The sequence below is a fragment of the Equus quagga genome, chromosome 8 (genome assembly GCF_021613505.1).
Source record: "Equus quagga isolate Etosha38 chromosome 8, UCLA_HA_Equagga_1.0, whole genome shotgun sequence".
NCBI lineage: Eukaryota > Metazoa > Chordata > Mammalia > Perissodactyla > Equidae > Equus > Equus quagga.
The window spans coordinates 129,837,261-129,851,444 of record NC_060274.1 but is presented as its reverse complement, the minus strand read 5'-3'; the positions used below and the strand labels follow the sequence as shown (position 1 = coordinate 129,851,444).

General features: G+C 44.5%; 1 protein-coding gene across 1 annotated transcript in view; it reads left to right on the top strand.

Moving 5' to 3' along the window:
* CNPY1 (canopy FGF signaling regulator 1) overlaps positions 1 to 3,560 on the top strand; it is a 63,702-nt gene extending 60,142 nt beyond the window's left edge. The window contains exon 5 of the mRNA XM_046670773.1: positions 3,058 to 3,560. Within this exon, the coding sequence (XP_046526729.1) occupies positions 3,058 to 3,092 (35 nt within the window). The 3' untranslated portion in view covers positions 3,093 to 3,560. The remainder of the gene's footprint in view (positions 1 to 3,057) is intronic.
* Positions 3,561 to 14,184: the final 10,624 nt, after the last annotated feature.

Genomic DNA, 14,184 nt, shown 5'->3' with positions numbered 1-14,184 from the left:
ACAAGTTATTAAAGAGGAAAGTTATAAGAAAGAAGTAAGTTTTCTTAGTCTGAGCAGATAATCGGGTTGTTTTCTGTTTCAACTCCAGTTTGGTGGGAGGGCGAAGAGGAGCTCAGTGAAGTGTGGTCAGGGCTGGTCAGGAGTCCGAGAGCTTTTCCCTTGGTTTTGGATATGTAAAGTTGTAATCTGTGAAATTCACATAAATAGGTGCATAGCTGCAATTTCCCAAAGAAAGTGCTTTTGAAGTTTTTCAAACAATTTGGAGATGTATGCATTAAGATATAAGCAAAAATGTGATGAATGGTATTGGAAGTATTTGTCTTCCTACTTTTTCCTCATAAAGGGTTTGGACTGGTCATACTCATCTATGGCAAATGCAAGTAATTTGCTCCATGACCACATTCTCAAATAGTGCGGAAGGACTGGGGAGGCTTCACCAGCTCTTGACGGCAGTATTGCCCCCAGTAAGAAGATTCTGGGGGAAGGCTCTCTTCCCAGGTGCAGCAATTTGATTTAATTTCAATAATATCAGCTCTCTCTTTTCATTTCTTCTGCATATTTATAATTGGAAGTAAAAATTAACCTTAACTTCCAGAAAATACAAGCATAAAGCACAAACCTAAGATATGTACAATGTTACTAGTATAAAATAAAACATGATTAGATAATTCTTAGTAGCGTTTGATTTTTTAAACACTGGTTAAGTGCTTACGCTATAAACATAGATATGAGTGCCTCAGAGATGTGGAGAAGGCAGGGTCACCACGCAGTCAGCCACCACGTGCCGCTGCACGGGGCAGCAGACTGAGTGTCTTCAGGTCGTGTTTCTCTGTGAAACATATTTATGGGTGTTCTGAACCATTCATAAGTTAAAACCTGAGAATATGTTAATCCAAAAAAGAGGCTAGACTTCTGCCCCCAAACCCCCCTATTGTCAAAGGAAGTTAACACCACATAACAAGGTGGAGAGTTTTATCAAACTTAAAAATTATTGCCAGAAAAGGCTAAAGCAACACATCAATGAGAAAAATTCTCATTAATGCCTGCAGCAACAGAGAAGTGATGTTTTAACATATTAAGATGGTTTCAGATAGCCCTGTAAATGGTGGGACTTGCACATGGTCTAAACCTCCAGATGCCCTCAGACATGGTCTAAAACACAAACGTAGTCAGTCTCCTGAGCAAGTGTGACGTTCATCCTCTGCTTTGTAAAGGTGACACTTTATCTCGTTCTGTTGGACAGTAACTTTGCTATGATTGATCTCTGCGATTTAAGTGATGTTTTAGAGGTATGACTGTGTGTGTGTGTGTGTGTATGTGTTGTGTATTGGAGGTTATGGAACTGCACTAACCAATAACCCTTCCCAGTGTATATGATCTGCAAGATGCTGTACTGAGGGCTGTTAAAATGTCCACATATTGCTTTTAGAGAGAGAAATAATTTTTTTAAAAATAGATATTTTTAGAACTAGAGGTTTGATTGGAAAGTTAGTCCCTTTCTATACTTTATAGGTATGTGTATGTGTGCATATATATACATATGAATTTTGCTTTTTTTCTATTTAATGTAGATCATTCACTTTATTTTTAATAACTACATGACAGCAGATGAGGGCACTTTCACAGACTTTTTTAAATTCCAGCTTTGTTGAGGTATAATTGACATATAAAATTGTGAGATATTTAGAGTATATATTGTGGTGTTTTGATAGGTGTCTACGTTGTGAGAGCGTCCCCCATCTGGTTAGTTAGCACGTGTATGACTTTTTAAAAGATTAAGATTCTCAGGTTCACCCCCTGCACACAAGCGAAAAAATAGGAATAATGGAGGGAACGTATCTTCTGTTAAATCTACAATGACTGTGTTTGGATTTTAAAATAACGCATCAGTGAGATTCTTGTAAACATTGTGCCCATCTTTTCAATGAGTGAAAAAACATCTCTGAGAAAGGCTGGAGGATTGCAGGTGAGCTGAGGGCGCACTTCAGCTTTGTCCTCTGGATGGAATAAAAGTTATCAGACACACCCTGTCCTTGGGGTGGGACAGAGTAGCAGGGGTGGGGGTATTCCCATGTAAGCTCTTCTTTTCCTAGGCAAAAAATAAAAGGGAGTCCATTAGATTTTCCTGGTGGAGTGTTTTGTGGCGCATAACCCAGGTTTCTCCGGATTGTCATTGTAATGCCTTGAAGTCAAAATGGTGTTTGAAAATCTTAATAAGATATAAGCCATGATCAACAGTATAACTGTGTTCCACTCAAGGAGGACATGTCACTCTAGATCGTGAATGAATGGATGTTGTTAGTTTGTGAGGTATTCGTTAGACAGAGTGTGTGAAGGTATAAATATAAATACGTGAATAGACCCTGGACGCATATCACGTCTACTTTGATATCACATCCTAACATTTAAAAACATCAGACTGATGAATTTGTCTGAACATGATCATTCTGAATGCAGCCTATGGAATAAGGTATCAAGTATCTGGAAATGTTTAGCCCACATTTAAAGTAAAAGCATTTTCTACCTTTTTGTATAGACTTTCCAACAGTGTGTGGGGTGTTAAATTCTGACATACAAAGCAATTACTTCCAAAGGCTAGCATATTTCCTATTTTAAATAAATCATATGACTAAAACAATCTATAGCCTTTCTAACGAGGGTTGGCATTAACTGCCTCCAGCTGGCAAAGTAGCTCGTGTGAGAGCATCTCATCACCTCTCTGCTCCTTGGGTGAAACGGCAAGTGTGCTGGGCCCGTAGGTAAAGTATTCCTTAAACGCTTTCACGGCCATGGGAAAGGAGCCAGTCCCTGGGCTCTGCTTTAAAATACTCCAGGAAAATATCCTGGAGGATGGGACAAGAATAGCAGAGCGTGTTGAGGCCGGGTTTGGGTTCCGGGGAGGAGGTTATAACCTTTCTACTTTTGTGCATCTTTGAAAATTTCCATGATAAAAAAGTTTTTAAAATGTGCGTCCCAAGAATGTGCTTTTTGCAGAAAGTAGGTGTCCTGTGGGCTGGTCTTAAATGCAGTATCATGCTCTCTGACTTGTTTTTCCAGGTCTGTGTGAAACTGCTCCCCACGCTGAGCTCTAGGAGTGAGGTCTGCTGGTTAGAGGGGAGCGGAGTCCCAGCCCGAGGTCGTCGTCTGCATCCATGTCCTCGTGTCTCCTCCTGGGAAGAAATCTCGCATCTCTGACTTATACCACGTTGTTTCGTGTATGATATTGTATGAATATCTGTTGTTGGGCATCGTGACGAACCGGATTCTGTCTCTAGGTGAAGCTGCGGAGTGCGTAAAACAAATTCCCTTTGTGGGTTTTGATACAAACAGGCTTAGCAGTAGAGCATTTAATTCAGTAATAGGAAAAAAGTGAAGACATTTCATAAATGAAATAAGGATTTAATAATGTGTGCTGTATATTTTGTGCACATATACAAGTATAGTGTTCTGTTCAATGAGAACTTGATTTGATTTCTTAAATTCTTGATTGGCCATGAAATTAAGAAAATATATTGCCACAAATTTCAGATTATGTCTTCTGAGTTATATATGGCTATCAGTGAAAGAAACAAACTCACTTTATATCAGGAATGAAATTTAAATTTCTAGAAACCTTAAGTTAAAAAAATTTTAATCTCTGAAATATAATTGAATACGTAAAAAATACTGAATGCTTTTATAGTGACCAATAACTATATTGACCTTTCTTACACACATCCTCTGAATTCAAATCATTTAGAATGTTGATTTATTATTACATCATGTATTCTTAAAAGATGGCACCGATGACCATGTTTTATTTTGCTACCAGCTCTCCTGTTGTGTTTCTGTTTTTTAAAGACCCTCAGCTAACGTTTGGTGTGTAGAGTTCACTACTGACTAACCCGTCCTTCTGTGTGGGCGTTTTTGTAGGTCTGGAGATGGAAGGGGCGGTGGGACCTTGTGGGAAGTTGCCTTTTGACCACACTCAGTCCCGGAGCGTAGAAACAATCTGACCCTCGCACACTTTGTTGCCTGTTAAATTTACATTCAGTGGAATCTGACTTTAATTATTTAAAATGTCAGGTCATATTCTACACTTGTTTTAAAAAATAAATTCTCCTTGTTGTCAGTGAGAATTTACTGGGTAGGATGATATAAATTTTTCGTCCAAAGAGCCAAAACGATTTGCCGTATGTTTCATAATTGCCTAGAGAGCACAGTATTTAGACCACTCAACTGACTCTTCAGGAGGAAATGATTCTTAAATTTAGGAAAATTTACCAAAATTAAGAGGAAAAGGTTTCCATTTTCCTCCCTCTCCCACCCCCAGTCTTATTAAAAGTCAGATTTTTACGTTAATGTCATTTATTTGGGAAAACGTTAATGTCATTTATTTGGGAAGGTGTGTGATTTTTTGGTATGTCTGTAGCTTGTTAAGTAGCGTAAATCCTGCATATTATAGCCCAATGAGCCTGCACCTCGGCTGGTACAGACTGCGAATAGGGTTTAAGATAAGTAGCACCGTTGTTCAGCAGCACAGTAAACTTATTTAAAACAGAGTCCCTATATCTTTATGTAAACTTATCTATTTAAGATTAATTTAGCATTTCAAATAGTAAGTCATAAACATCTTCCTAACTTAGGCTTTCTTGGTAAATGCACCAAACAGGGGCATTATTTCTTCGCGGGAACATGGTGGAGACACGGGCACGCGGTTCCCACCACAGCCGTGGCATCCGTCACTGTAGGAGTGTATACCAGGCCTCTCCCCACTCTCAGCGCTGATCCTCACACACTCCCAAACATAGTCCTAAGGACCCTCGTAGAATCTGAGAGGACCTGGGCTCCTCTGGGCTCCTGTTTCCGGCCTGAATGGACCTGGTGAGATGTGCCTTCCTTCCACTGATGCCTGTTTTTCATGGCTGTTGACGCTTTTGGTCTGACTGGAGGGAGCCATGCGTCTTGCCTCTGATGGCGAATCTCTATTAAAGTTTTGCTAAATATGACTTTTTAGTTTTTCCTCACTTCCCAGTAAACATAGTCTTGTCTCTTACGAGATTTTTGATATCTCATGACTTACATATTTTTTCATTGCAGAAATTTTTTCCTGATCAAACTTGTTAAACTCATATAATGTTTGTAGCTCCCTAAGTTACTGATTAGAATTGCCTTGGGGTGATAGACTTGAGGCTGCAAGGCCTCCGAAGCTTCCCTCTGGGTCATGGTTAGGTTGCGCCGCTTTGCTAATGAACAATAATGAGATGGAGCTGCTGCTTGTTTTAGCATCCCTCCCAACCACATTCCTGCCTTTTTAATGACGTTTATTGACCAAAAACAAAACAAAACCAAAAAGCCAAGAATAACAAAGCAACATCTAGGGTATGAGAGAAAAGTTTCTCAGAGTCAATGAAAAGCAACCGAATTCTAGGTCAAAAAAATTCCTGGAGAAGAAGGAGAGGCTATAATGCTGATTAAAGAATGAGGCGAGAAAACATGTTTGAGGCGGATGGTTTCAAACTGTACTTTGATGAGATGGTTTCTTTGGGTCTCCACGCAAGACCTCTGTGAACCTGTTCTCGTAAAGAAAAGACCAAATTGGCTGAAATGAACAGTTCATGTTTTGTTATGTGGATTGCTGTTTTCTAAGAATATGCCAAGACCAGTGAATCCATGTCACTGAGGAGTGGAGAGGGGAACCGAGCTGAAGCCCCACACGGAGCAATCAATACTTTATTTACTAAGACAAGCCCTAAACAACACAGAGTCAATAGCTGGTTATATTTTTTATACCTATTTCCTTGCTTAGGTTGACATTTATTCATATATGTAATAGCCTTATCTAAATAAAAACTTTTAAACTATGTATCAATCTTAAAATTCAGATTTTAATGGAATATGAGAAAAAGCCATTCTTGGATGTGATTTTGTGGCCTGTTTTAAAATTTGATATAAATCTATGAGCTAATCTTAAACAAGCTAGTTTTAAATCTTAAAGTGAACTCAATGGCTTATTGCATAGGTTTGTACCAAAATGCAGTTATCAATGATAGTAAATCATCACAATAAAGATAAACCTGTTAGATACAAGTGTGTTCTTATTATGATTTTCTGCCTATAATTTAATTCACCTTTATAGGTTTTTTAAATTCCTCAGATTATTTGCTTCTGGAGTGAGGAACTAAATAAATAAAAAAATTGAATGTGATACATGAAATTGAAATATGAAAGTTGTAAAAACTTATTGCCCCTAAATTACCTAGGAGAAGAGGCAGGAAATGACCTTGTTCTCGCTGGGCATCCCTCGTGCTGCCCCTTCGCCCTAAACATGTATTTGCTGAGAAGGGTTCACTTTTTTTGTTCGTTCTTCAGGATCTGCCCTGCGTGAAGGAGGTGGTGATTAAATTTAACTTAATATCAGCTCATTTGTCTGTAAGGCCATCCATCACCTGGAAAATCAGGCTTTGCATCCTCCGGACAGTGAGTGGAAGCGGAGTCCACAACATCAGATGTGGCTCGCGCACCCTCGGGTTCTCTGGGGCCTCAGGACAGGAGGCAGATGGGCAGATAGAAACACGGACGCGTAGAGGCATGCATACAGACCTACACATGCAGATACAAATAAAGGCAGGACATGGGGAACTCAGCTAAAGCTTTGAGTGTTCCAGGGTGGAGCTCTCAGAGAAAAAGTGTCTAGAAATTTCTTTAGTTCCTTAAAGAAAAAATATCATTCCTATGCTACCTATCTTGATTTTCAAGATTTTCAAGAAAGAAAAAAGTACCCTAAATTATAACACACATAGAAAATACCCCGCAACAGCAAGATATTTATAAAACATATTCAATCTGTTAAGAAATTACTAGAAAACAAAAATCTATGAGGTTACAGTGGAAATATATTAGAATCTTATAGTATGGCTCATTATAGAACATAGATTTCAAGGAACTGTGTGTCAAAATTGTATCCCCCAAAATATAACAGCACCAGCAGAACCCCAGTACAATGGAGTAAGCAATTAAATAGAATGTAGAGAGTCGTGTTCCGTCAAAACACAGTGTGAGAGAAAGTTCCTGTATTGCAGGCTTGGTTGATCTATGACGCAACTCAGAGGCAGACATGCCTTCTCTTAGAGCTGATAAAGATTCCAGTAGCTTCCTTCTACTTTTGGGAATGTTAATAAACCAATATCTAAGGAATGCAAGTTATACCATGGAACGTTGGATGCCCAATGCCAGCTAATTAAGCATGGCTGAGACTCAGAAAGATCCCATAAATGGTAAGTTAAAATATGAATGCCAATTTCTAATTTTATGAAGAGCAGGTTGACATATGAAGAGTTAGGATGCACTCCTGACATTTTACAGTAGGAGTTTTCTTCAAAGCTGCTTTCTGAACAAGTGGGAATTTCTCTACAGCATATTCTCTGATATTGGCCCATAATGGGCGACGATAATCCTTGAGGTGACACCACTGTCAACAGAGAGAGAGAAGATTTCAATCAGGTGATTTTCATTGTCTGATAGAAATGATCTTTATGGCTTTGTTGTTCTTCATCAAAGAGCCCTGATGAAGCACCTTCATGCCCTGTGGTTTGTAGAAGAAAGCAGAGAACCAAAAAATAGACTATTTGGTCCCCATTAAAAATGGACCCTATTTAAAGCAACATGGGTATTAAAACAGAGTGAAATCTAATACAAATGCAGGTTCAATAAGTGTTATTAAATTATTAGAGCTTTAGGTGGAAATATACCCTTGAACTGCCTTTATATGCAATCAAAGCCGTGATTAAATATTAATGCCCTAAGATTAAAGGTCACTTGAGTGGTTTTTTTTTTAAGCAATACCCCCAAATAGTGAAGAGGAGATGTTGCAAATTAGCTGCATATTGTATACTTTGTGGATGCTAAAACCTGAACCAATTTTGAGATGAAAACCCCAAGGCTGTGGGCCAGCCATGCATGGGCTGGGGTCCCCCGTGCCTGTAGGTGTCTGCCAGTCTCTTAGCAAACCACAGAAAGCTCAGTGATTCCTGTGTGTGCCCATTAGTGTTGTGGCGAGGTCCTGCAGAAAGAGAAGCGATGGGGAGCAGCCTTGGTGTCAGAAGGAACACCTTAGCCAAGGTGAAGAAAAGCTGCCAATTTTCCATACTAATGGGCGTGATACGTTGAGCTGTCAGAAAGGAATATATATATACATATATATAAATACATACTTTTTTTTTTAAAGATTTTATTTTTTCCTTTTTCTCCCCAAAGCCCCTGGGTACATAGTTGTATGTTCTTCGTTGTGGGTCCTTCTAGTTGTGGCATGTGGGACGCTGCCTCAGCGTGGTTTGATGAGCAGTGCCATGTCCGCGCCCAGGATTCGAACCGACGAAACACTGGGCCACTTGCAGTGGAGCGCGCGAACTTAACCACTCAGCCATGGGGCCAGTCCCCAAAATAAGACTTTTTTTTAAGAAATGCTTTTTCTTCTACTTGATGACTGAGTCTCAAATCCAGCAAAGCCTTAGTTTCTCTAGTTCCTGTGATTTATTCCCAAACCACGAAAGTTTTCTCTTATGCACTGACACAGTAACCACAGTCACCCCATTACTCGGGGGATGGGAAGCAGTGGGACCAGAGACCCCCCCCACACACTGTTCTCCTGGGGAAGGCAGTCACGTGACCCGAGCCCACAGCTCTGGCAGGCCTGGGCTGAGCCCCTTGGGCAGCTGGCACCGAGGGGTGGGCAGGTGAGGGGCCGTGGGGCCCAGATTGGCAGCCCCTTTGTCTGTCTGTGGTATCGAGGATTCCTGAGCTGTCCTGCATCCTTGCTCTGAGCACCTGTGTCCTTGAGCCCTGGCTGTCCTTGTCCTTGATCCCAGAGGAACACACATCTCGGCCAGCCCGTTAGGCTCTAATAAAGCCTTGTCGAAGGAGGCTCGCTGCATAAATCCGAGCTTCATATTTTAGATCTGAGTTAGCAACGTGCCCAAACTTGAGAAACTTTCTCTCTGAAGTTTTCTTCCCGCTGCCCTGCAGACTCACGGGGAAGGGCCAGGAGGGCCCTGCAGTGATGGATGCAGCCCCTCCAGTTCCAGGACCTCCCTGGCGGCCTGCACTGTGCCGACTTTTGGAATCTCACCCGGCTGTGTTGGCAGCGGCGGATTATTTACAACTGTCCCCGAGTCATGACCCCTCTTGTTTAACCCCGCCCCCTGCCCCCAGAGCTGGCATGCCAGTGGGCTGTGTGAGCGCCCAGCACCCAGGAGATCCGTGATGCACACTTCTGAATGCACAGGGACTTGCCCCACTCCCTTCAGTTTTGTGCTCGAGTGGGCACATTTCATTAAACAGCTGCATATTGTAAGGCCCCTCGTGGGGGCTGAGAAGGAGAGGCCTAAAGGGAGAGGCAACTGTGGGCAGAGCACCCTCCATGGTCTGAACGGGTGGGGCAGCCCTGTCAAACCAGAATTTGCCGTGGAAAGGGAGAGACGTGGAGAGAGAGACCTCACAAGGTCTTTGGTGTGAAAGCTTGTGCCCCTCTCCCATTGGACAAGGACTGGGGTCCTGACCATCCTCTTGAGAGGGCCACCACTTCCCGGGTAACCACGCCCTTTGAGATCAGCAGTGGAGACCAGCAGAGACAGAGGAGACCCCGGGCTTGGGCAGTAGGGAGGCGCTAACATGAAACTCCACCGACGAGAGAGCTGGACTTGGAAAATGTGTTCTCTGGCCACTGGCCTTCGGTGAGAGTGAGGGAGGGCATCTGAAGAGTGAGGTCACGGAGAGTCGCGGTGTCTCCTGTGCTGAGGACAGAGAAGCAGAGACACCGAGTGGGAAGGTCAGAAGGACTGGGCACCTGGTGGTCCTTTCTCCCACCCGTCGTGGACACCTGGGTGGAGGGGCACATCTCCCCAGGTAGACTGTGAGCTCAGCCGTGCGACAGAGAACGCCCCAATCTCAGTGGCTCTTGGTCTTGCAGGAAGCCTGGTAAGAATGTGGGGAAGCCCCCACCCCCGGGGCCTCCACCATCCCTGCCAGGGCCACACCTGGAGCCGGATGTCCTCCGGGACCACCACTTGGGCTTCTGTGGCACTCTGACGGCCTCAGGGCATGGCGCGTGGGCATTACTTGAATTTCAAACTAAACACAAACTCAGATGGTAAAATTACTTCGTCTGTTTTTGCTAATTTTCAGTAGAGTAGAAATCACTTAATTTTTCCTTGCTCATTTAGGTCCTCACAGTGCTGGGGCTGAGGAGAAGGAATCTCTTTAGAGCTTTATATGTAAGTCTGATTAGGTGCCTGTGGCCAGTCTGTGTGTGGTTCCTCTCCTCTGACAGCCTAGCATGGGGAGAGAGCCTCCAACGCGGGGCCAGGAAGCCAGGCGCCCCGCTCGGCTGCGTTCTCCTTCACCAAGAGGTCAGTGCGGGGCTTCGAGTCCTGATCTGTTGTTTGTCTGCTGACCGGACCTCCCCAGTCTCCAGCCCACTGGGTGGACGTTGCCGATCGCCCCCCGCCCGACCCCGCTCTCCTCGGAAGAGCATCCTGGTGCCCCCTGCCCCTGCTCCCGCTGGAGGCAGCAGGGCGAGTCGGGTTGACAAACTCTCAGTGCTCCAGACACTCGGGGGCTGCCGCTCAGACCAGCGCGAGCCCAGGGCCTGGGCGGGTGGGTGACCGGTGCCACCTCAGTCTGTCCCTGACCAGGAAGACTGCAAAGGAGAAGGGCGATTCAGCCTCTTCAGGGTTTCATTCTTTAAAACCAGACAAAGCACAATGAAAACCACAAAAAAATACTTTTTCCTGATAAATAAAAGGAAATACATGTATTTGGAAAATAGAGATTTAAAAACAAGAAAATAAAAATTTTCTCAAACCCCATCACCCAGATCATTGTTTACAGTGTCTATATGTGTGTGTGTGTATACATGTGTGTGTATGCGTGTGTGGGGGGGTTAGATGTCTAACACACTGTTCTGTGACCTGGCCTTTGCACTCAATGTATCCTGAATTTCTTTTCACGTGTTCAAGATTCTTCTACAGTGTAAATTGTAATGGCTACAAAGTGTTTATTTGATGTATTACATGTCACACTTATTAAATCTCCTATGTGAGATCATTTAGACTATTTTCAATTTGTTTATTATTATGAGCAATGCAGAGATGAATTTTGGTAGCTGCATCTTTAGCAAATTCCCTCTAGATGAATTTGCTGAGGGAGAAGCTCGGAGCCAGCGCATGTGGAAGGGCATCGGGTGGGCAGTGTTGACCGCCGTGGTGACAGATGAGCTCCTGCCCATCTCAGCTGGGTTTCTCACTGTTCTAGGACAGTCTCAGGGAGCCTTAGGTTCACCTTACCAGTGAGCTCGAGGTCTCAAACAGCGCCTGTCCTCCTGATTTGGCACCCCGGTAAGGGAGGGGTCCAGAAAAGTCCTGCCCCATTAGCAAATTCCTTTGTCTTCAGTCCAAGGACGAGAGGACCAACCCAAACCCCGCCTGGCACAGTTCCCGAGCTGTGGGACGACGGGACCGTCACCCAGAGCAGGCTTCCCCGTCCTCAGCAGCACTGTGACTGAGCCCCGGTCTGAGAGTCTGGCCCCTCTGAGCATGCCACTGCTCTAGCGACAGCAGCGCTGGTGACGACCACAGGCACAGCCCCTCACAGTCTGCAAATCCCCTCCTCGGCCCGTGTCATGGCACCCTCACAACAGCCTTGTGCAGAAACACAATCATCGTCTCCACCTTGGAGACGAAGAAACCAGGGTCTGGAGAAACATCAGCGACCAGGGTCAAAGGCCCTGGTGTCCTGACTGCAACACCAGCGTCCTCCCTCGGGGTGTCCCTGACATGGAGCGGTTGGACAGCACGGTCCCCACGCCCCCGTGGGTTCTGTAGCGGGAGCAGGATGTCAGGAGAAGCAGGCTCTGAGCGCCCCAGGCAGCCCTGCGCATGCGCACCGGGTGGAACGGGTTTCCGTTGCAAAGAGCGAGAGTCGGGGCAGCACCGCCGCTGCCATCAAGGCGAGTCGGACGTGCTTGTACACTTTACAGTGACATCTCTCTCAAAGAACACGACGGGCAAATGCACGTCACCGAAAGGTGGAAGGTGCCGGGGGTTGTGCTGAGCACCCGGATGGGAGCCACAGCATCCACGCGCGGACCTCCTGTGGCCAGGGGGGCGTTCGGGTCACTGGGGCTGCATGTGGCCGTGGGGTGGTGGCCGGACACCGTGTCCACGTCAGCCAGCAGGGCCAGACTCCGGAGGAGCGGCCCAGAAACTCTCCTATGGGGACCTCTGAAGACAAATAATTCAGGGTGTTGCCACAGGGTCAGCCTTGTAACTCATAGCTATTTCAGCGATGTTCGCCATTGTAATAACAATGTTCTTTGAACTTGCCTTTTCTCCCCTTTTTTGCCCTCGAGAGCCCCTGGTCCTTTGGCAAACGTTCATTTTGCCTCTCAATATCCCTCTAAAGCAGAGCTTCCTGACCTTTTTTTAGCACCATGGAGCCGTCTGGCAGCTTCCGGAAGCCTATGGCCATGCCCTTCTTAGATGAATATATTTAAATGTATAAAATAAAATATACGAGATCACAAGGAAACCAATTAGATTAAAATAGTTGCAAAACGTATTTTAATTGTGATGTGTATTTCTTTACTAATATGTTAAACAGCAAGATCTAGGAGCAGGTCAAGTCACTGATTTTGAAGCAGGGATAAGCAGAAACAATATTGTGTGATACCTGCAACGACTGTAGCATGTTATGAAAATATCTATGGCTTCAATTGGCGACAGTATCATAGGCAACGCTGAGTGCCCGGTGGTGTCATTATGTCTATTTCATAATGAAAAGAATTGGTAAATTTCAGCTGGAGATAGATTATGGAGAACAAGGATGAACTTTTGCTGCCCAAGTTCACAGAACCAAAATTGAGAATTGCTCTAAAGTAAATAGAAATAAGTAATCCTCTTTACAGGAGAAACTGAAGCACAGAGAGGTTAACTGTTTGGTCAAAGGCAACGCAGTAAGTCAGAGCCCCACAGGAGACCGACTCTCTGTTGAATGCACCGACCCGACCAGTCAGTGCTGGCTCAAACATTCTCCCCCTCATTAGCTTTCAGTCTTAAAAGGAATAATAACCCAGAGATTTCATCTGAAGTCTCTCTGAAAAGATCAATTGACGACATTTACTACCCAGTGAAGAAGACTACTGGTAACATTACAAGACATTCTACAAATTTAGGAAACAGGAAAAGAATTATTGACAATATAAAACCCAAACCCGAACCACATAGACAGAATTGCTCAATTAGGGGGGAAATAGAAGGTTCATTTTATCAGAGAGAATCTCGAAAATCCAGTCCCTGGTGCTCATTTTTGGGAGAGCTATGAAATCAGTAACAAGACTGCTTGAAGAAACCCTTCAGACCAACATCCAGACCGACAAGAAATAAATATTTACAAATAAATTAACTGTAAGCTCCACTTATTACATTTTGGTGGCAAAGGGGGATGTGACCACTGGGTCCTCAGGTCCTTTGTTGACAAAATTCTTTACAGAATAAAGCACTTTCGGGGAAGTAGGCCCTCAAAATACAGACTAATTTCATACTTTTCCAGAAATATATACCAAAAAGAATGGAACAGTAAATGATTATATATACATTTAACTAATAATCTAAATGAAAAGGTGGGCAATTAGACTCTTTCACCCATTTCGTAAATCGAAAGTATAGTTTCCCTGAAATACTTCCCTTCGTGTCGTTTGTTTTTACAGCCCCATGGCGGTCAGGGTGAGTACGACACACAGTCCCCGCTCCTTGGCCGAAGATGCTCTGAGTTGGTCAAGGGAGCTCCCACTGGTGGAAGCTAGTGGCTCACTCCCTCTGCCTTTGCGGCCGTCTTCCTCTCCCACCCCACTCCGGCACCGCATCTCTGCTGCGTGGCCGTTCACCTGCTGCCGCCACCCGCCCACCCCAAACCCGCCACCTCTCCTGCCGCTTCCTGCTCCGGCCTCATTTGGCCTCGGGGACCAAGATGGCGCCTAACTGCCTCCAGCTGCCCCGCCAGCCAGCTCTCATGGCCGAGCTCTGCCCTCCTTGCTTCCTGTCCCATCTGTTTCTTCCCTCCCCTGTTGGCCCTCCCCACTATCCGGACGTTATTCTGGCTCCCTCCGGATTTCCGTATCCCAGCGTTCAAATGTGACCGGGTGTTTAAAAG